General features: G+C 38.7%; 1 protein-coding gene across 1 annotated transcript; it reads left to right on the plus strand.

Moving 5' to 3' along the window:
• Positions 1-482: 482 nt before the first annotated feature.
• Positions 483-2,400, plus strand: LOC117269953 (lysozyme C II-like). Its single transcript, XM_033647320.2, has 4 exons — positions 483-617; positions 740-904; positions 2,056-2,134; positions 2,223-2,400. Exons 1-4 carry the CDS (start codon positions 491-493, stop codon positions 2,287-2,289), a joined length of 438 nt encoding a protein of 145 aa, XP_033503211.2. The 5' UTR covers positions 483-490; the 3' UTR covers positions 2,290-2,400.
• The last annotated feature ends 4,572 nt before the right edge of the window (positions 2,401-6,972 follow it).

A 6,972-nucleotide genomic window follows, 5' to 3' on the forward strand; every position in this document is an offset into this window, starting at 1 on the left:
TGTTCCCAGCCAGAGAGTCTACCTTACTTTATTTGCCTGCTTGGTTTCAGTAAAGACAATCTTTTATCTCTACCTGCTTGGTGTTTGAGTCCTGCTATTGGGTTCAATCTCCAGAAGTCAGGTTGGGTATTTAGACCACGAACAATTTGTTATGGCTGCCACACAAGTGTTTAATTTTCATTTACAAATGAATTTGTGCCAGAGCTCTGTCTGGACTTCAACTTGTCCTTCACATCAGTCTTTCTTATCACACTGATAACACACTCCACCTGGAAACAAACAGCTTCTCAGAGTTCAAACACAAAAACCCGCATTCAAAATGAGTGAAAGTGAATTTCCACCTCTTTCAAGAGCATTGTTGAAGTTGGATGAAATTCAAAGAAAACAAGTTTGTGTAAAAGAAGCAGACGCAGCAGTTTCTTTGTAGCTTCTCAACTATAAAAGGACATTTAGCAGCAGTGGAAACATTTGGTCCAACCTAGAGTCCATCATGAGGAGTCTAGTGTTTCTGCTCTTGGTGGCTTTAGCCAGCGCTAAAATCTACGACCGCTGTGAATGGGCCCGAGTGCTGAAGTCTTATGGGATGGACGGCTACCATGGCTACAGCCTGGATAACTGTGAGTATGAGCCTGCCAGTCTGCAGAAAATATTACTCATTTACATGCAGTCTTATTATTATTGTGCAACATAACACATTGCACAATTTGTGTAATGTTTGTTTGTTTTGTTTCTTCTGCAGGGGTTTGTCTGAGCAAGTGGGAGTCAGATTACAATACAGCAGCCACCCACTACAACTACTACGATGGATCTACTGACTACGGCATATTCCAGATCAACAGCCGCTATTGGTGTAACAACGGCCAGACTCCCAATGCAGTGAACGCATGCCACATCAGTTGCAGCGGTCAGTGATGAGCCACCACACCCAAAACTTTAACTACACACAGACATTTTCATCCTATTTTATTACATGCCAAGTTGTTATGCAAGTGTTGCTACCAGTTAAAGCTACAATAATCAATACAGTGGTTCTAATTAATAACAGTAAATCTAATAACTGTATTATGTAGAAATGTCTCCCATGGACAATTATTACCAACTCTGCAGCTCCATTGTGCTTTTAATTCTTCTTTAACTAATAGTTTTGACACACACTTAATAGGACTGGGTATCACCTAAATATTTTGATTCCATGACCAAATCCAGAACCCTGAAAGTGATACTGATACCAATAGAGAACTGCATTTGCTACCTTTTTTTCTTCTTCATACCCATTATATGAGGGGAAGCACTCAGTTGTGTATGATACCACTAGACACCACAGGTGTGTAGTATAGCCATACTTTTCCGTGGCACCTTGTCACACTAAACTGCCAACTCCAATTAATACACCACGCTCGACCTCACCACTCACTCCAATCATATCGCACAAAATTGAGGACCATACATTTTTCTCTAGATCTGGGTACAAAAAGGATCGAATGCAGGTATTGTTTAACTGGAGAAGTTTCTAAACTACTTGGCACTGGATTATTGGTCGTTCACTAAAAGATACTGAGTACCGATACCCAGCCCTAACATTTTCTTCTGTCTCAGCACTCTCATCAACCTAACCAGCAGCAACAGACAGCTGTTTTCAGAGAAATGGCTTGGATAAACTCACTACATTACCTACTGCGTACCAAACAGCACACAGACACAGTGAGAGACTAGCTGGTGAACATAAAGGGATGCTAGAATTGTACCAGTCAAACATAAGACAGAAAAGCACTGTCTGCTTTGGAGTAAAGATGCAAATATATTATCACAGGTAAGATGTAAACATATCAGAAAGTATCAGGCCTTGAGAAATGAGGCTGAGTGAATGAGAGGCAAATTGTAAAGAACTTTTGCATAGAAGCGCTAAATAAATGTAGTCCTTTTCCCAAGTGAAGGAATCATCACTGAACTGTCAGGCTTTTTCATTCACTGTGTAGCACAAAATGTTCTTACAACATTAATGTCCAATTTTTAAATTATTATTGAAATCCAGATTTTATACAATCTTTTTGACAGAGCTTCTGACCGATGATGTCAGTGTGGCGATCAACTGTGCCAAACGTGTCGTTGGGGATCCCAATGGCATCGCAGCCTGGTAAGATCTGATCATGTGACTGTGATGTGTTCATGACACCAACTTTCACATGTGAAGAGATGGGTGATGTCCCTCTGTCTGGTTTCAGGGTGGCCTGGCGCCTTCACTGCAAGGGCCGTGACCTGAGCTCCTACGTGGCAGGATGTGGTGTTTAATCAACAAACCAGGGCGCTGTCATCGATATAATAGTCTCCCATCTTCAGCTGCAGTGGATTAAAGCTTTTCTACTGTTTGTTTGTTTGATTTGACAGAAGTAAAACACTACTAACGCTAACGCTAAAAGTTACTGAGGCTGCAGATGACTCTTTTCATTAATAATCATTAATTATAATTATTACATTCATTCAATTGTTAATCATTAAATAATCTCATGGGGCACCATTCTCAGAAAGAAAAAAAAAGATAGCCAATAACTTAATTCAGTCTCACAAAAGACACCAAACTATTAATTTGGAACGCTGGTTAATAATTAACAAATACCTGTAATCAAATTCCATATCAATAGTAAAGATTGGTGGATTTTGAAGTCCCTGATATAGCAGGGGATGGTGATTTATTCACAGCAAGTATGATTCCAAACACTTTTATTCAAAAGAAAGCAAACAAAAAAAACACACATAAAATATCCTAACTAGTAACTATATGCAACTCTGTGTGTGTGTGTGTGTGTGTGTGTGTGTGTGTGTGTGTGTGTGTGTGTGTGCGTGCGCGTGTGTGTGAGAGAGAGAGAGAGAGAGAGAGAGAGAAAGAAAGGGAGAGAGAGAGAGAGAACACACAAAGAAAAAACGTCTGACAACAGGGATAATTAGAAAGAAGATGGCCAAATCAAACATGGCCACAGATGGGAATAGGAACTTCTGAAGGGGGAACTTTGAGTTCCCTCTCTAGTTATGTCAAAGCCAAATAACATGAGTATGAGTGTGTGATCTATGTTGTGTAAATGTTAGTACAAGGAATGTCAAGCTGCATGCTAGACTGTCTGAGTGAAGCATTAGCTTGCCACATCAACTTAGCATTGGTAAAGCCAGCTACCCAATAACCTGACTACAAAGAGACCATACGAATAAAACTCACTAAAAAAAACATCAAGTCAAGACGGAAGGAAGAAGGAAGGAAGAGTTACGATGTTGAGCTGCTTGTTAATCAGTGGTCATCCAAGGTGGATGGCCTGGCTTAGCAGAAGGAGGATTCCAGTACTGTCTTTGCTGTGCTGTGTTCCAATGGTGCAGCTTACAGTAGCCAACAGTAGCTACCGTGACGTCACCCACTGGTTTGTGGACTCTTGTTTTTAAGCCTCGAGTTTGACATTTCAGCCACTGCCATCCATGGACGTCAGAACTATTTTCTGAGAGGGGGGGCGGGATTTTTGTTGGAAGGGACAGGGGAAGCATGCACACTTATCAATGATTAAGGATTTGATTTGAAGTTATTTTATAATAACATGCAGTTATAAGAGAACTAGAATGGATGAACACGTCATCTTTATTGTTAAGAAAATGAAACTTTAAAGGTAAATCAAGCCATTTAAGGAACATAACATTATTTGTAACCTTGAATGAAAAAAAGAAAAGTCTGTGCTCCTGACTCAGGGCTTTCATGCATTTCCAAAAGTGGACCTTCTCTCAGTTGACCTACTAATGAAGATTTTAAGCAGGGTCGAGACATTGCTTTCATCCATAAAGGCCTCTACACATGATCAGCTGTAAAACCGCTAACCTTGGCGTCGCGCACCACTCGGATTTTTCCGCGGGTTTGGGGGTTTGCAGGATGGACACAACATCCTGGATGCCAGGATGGCAGGCAGGCTGCATATCACATCAAAAGCATAGATCTATGCATTAATGATATGAAAGAGATAAATGTAAGTCAGACAATTTGAGTTTAAATTCAGATTCTTTATTTTTTTTAAAGCATAATGCAGTGGGTAGGGAGGCTGGGGTGCGGCCGCACCCCCCGCACCCCTAGTTCCGACGTCTATGCTGCCATCTTCTTTTGTGGAGACAGAAGTGTCTACATTTGGACGCAGTGGTGGAGCTGTGGAGGAGACTGTAGTGATGCTTTGCAGACCTGTCAGTCAAGGAACCACACTCTTGAATATACATAACTTTAAGCTTTAATAAAATGAAAATGGGTGACTTATATAAAAATTCACCCCTGTAAAGTTGTCATGAATGGGGAAATTAGCTATAGAGAGCAAAACTATTTTTTGTACCAGACATTAAACAGGTTCATTTCTGTTGTTAAGTTGGGCATTTTAACATAGGGGCCTATGTAGACTGACTCGCTTTAAAGGCCAGCCTCAAGTGGCCATTTGAAGAGCTGCAGTTTTTGGCACTTCCATGTTGTCCTTCTGTCTCAGCCCCAGATACTGCAGCTTGTATAACAGCACCTCTGCTGTGTCATTATGTCTTATTACCCCCTTGGCTGCGAGGGCGTAACATCTGGCAGTCCCTATCAGTATTGAGTAAGTACTAAATTGCCCCCTCGCAACAATACTGATCAAACAATTAAAATATAACCTGTTACTGTTAGTGTCTCCTTGGTACACATCCAGTTAACAAGTCTTGGTTTTTACCAGTGTCTCACTTCCCTAACCCAATATTGCTGAAATGATTTGCTTTCCCATTTCTTTCTAACATGTGAGAGGCTGATTGTAAAAAGCACCAAAGTCAACTACATGTGCATTTATCCTCCAGTCTTTATTTCTCATCTTTTTTTTATCTCCAGAATATTTTAACTATATCCTGGACTTCTCAGAGGACACATATGTGGGATGTGTTTTGAATGTGCAAACAGTTTTGAACATGAGCAGAAATCTTGTTGAAACATGTTAAAGTCCAGGGGTTTGTAAATTATTGAAAATTATCGTATCATTGACATGACTAGGTGCCACATGCACATTTAAAGAGGATTTTGGAATTAAGAATTCCAATATATTATTACCATGGGAAATAACAATGGCTTTATTCTATTGTAGTATTCTCAGTTCTGAAATAGAAAATATACCCATATAGACCGAATCATGATGTTTAATTATAAATACCTTCCAGGTAGAAAATCAAGGCATCACATACATAAAATCAAAATGTGCCAAGCAAAATAATGATAATAACAATAATAATAATAATAAATTTTGTTTATGCAACACTTTTCAAAACAAAGTGACAAAGTGCCTTACGTGTTTGAACCAGGAAGAAAAAATTTAAAATAAAAAATACAGGACTGCAATGAAATAAATCAGACAATACAAAATGAAAAGGGAATAAAATACCCCAAAGTAATATAAAAGATAAACAGCAATAACATGTTGGGGAAAAAAAGGGGATTGCATTAATAAAATATATGTTTTGAGAAGTGATTTAAAAGATGTGACTGATTGTGCAGCCTCAGATCCTCAGGCGAGGCCCTCCCTGCCTGGTAAACACCCACGTTTCAGTGCAGACAGAGTTTCTGCTGAAAATATCAAAAAGCTCATCCAAAATACAGATGGATTTGTCTTGACTCCACAGATAAATATTCAGTTGTTTAAATAATCAATCTGGGCTCAAGGTTGGTGACTTTGTATGCAAAAATAGAAATTAAACATTGTATGTAAAATAAAAAACAAAGGGCCATGACCACAAACAAAAGACACAAACTATGATTAAAAAGTGAATTATGCCTAGGCTACATGTGTGCTGACTTAGCAGAGATAATATTAAAAGAGTAAAGTTGATCAGGAGAATAAATATAATATAATATAACAATATAATAATATAACTGTCACCTGAATTTTTGTTTTCCCTTCCATTAACGAAGACATTTCCACCAAAAACTGGTGCATAGAAACTCACCAGAATGTAGAAAATTAAGTGTTCGTTGCTCAGAATTTCTAATACTTCCAAAACTGTGTCTATTTTTTCATTTTGCAAGTCTAATATTGTGTGGGTAGAAAACAGTCAATGTATATTATATTTATCTTAGTTATTGTGTTGATGTCCAGGCCTCCATGAGTAGTTTAGTTATCAGTGTGTTCAGTTTTGTTTGCTGTTCATATCAGATCAGTTCTGTTTCACCTTTATCACCTTTTATGGGCTCAATTAATTAATGATAGTCAATCGTCAGTTGTCATTGTCCCACTCAAGTTAAAACAAAATTCCAATGTGTCAGTAAAACATCTGGAGGATTTATTTGATAATGTCTTAGCGTAAAGACTTGGACGGAACCAAATATCTTAAGAGTTTATTAGTCATTATTTAATCATTGTCATAAATTGATAACGAATTGACTCTTTTTTTTAAGATATTTTTTGGGTGTTTTAGCCTTTAATTGATAGGACAGCTTAAATGTGAAGGGGGGAAAGAGAGAGGGAAGGACATGCAGCAAAGGGCCACAGGCTGGAGTCGAACCCAGGCCGCTGTGGCAACAGCCTTGTACATGGGGCGCCTGCTCTACTACTAAGCCACCAACGCCCCACAAATTGACTCCTTGATTAAGGTCACATGATGTTTGTTTTAAATGAGCAGCAGCTGTTTCTGGAGCTAAATGTCACGTTGGCATTTTTGTTATTTATTTCAGACAAAACAAACCAGAACTCCATTTAGTTTAATGGCATGTCATCACTTCAGTAGCAGGAACAAACATGAAGTTGTTGTATCATTAGAGTGAAGCAGCGGAGGGAACAGAAGCTTTTGCTTCTGCTTATTTGTTTTCCCATTAAAAAAAACAACAACAAAAAAGGCTGTTTGTCTGGATGAAATCAATCAGATGAGGTATTCAAAAATAACCACACAAACACAAAAACAAAGCATATTGATGTAATGGATTTATTGTCTAACCACCAAACCACCTTAAAGTGG

The sequence above is a fragment of the Epinephelus lanceolatus genome, chromosome 19 (assembly GCF_041903045.1).
Source record: "Epinephelus lanceolatus isolate andai-2023 chromosome 19, ASM4190304v1, whole genome shotgun sequence".
Classification (NCBI taxonomy): Eukaryota; Metazoa; Chordata; class Actinopteri; order Perciformes; family Serranidae; genus Epinephelus; species Epinephelus lanceolatus.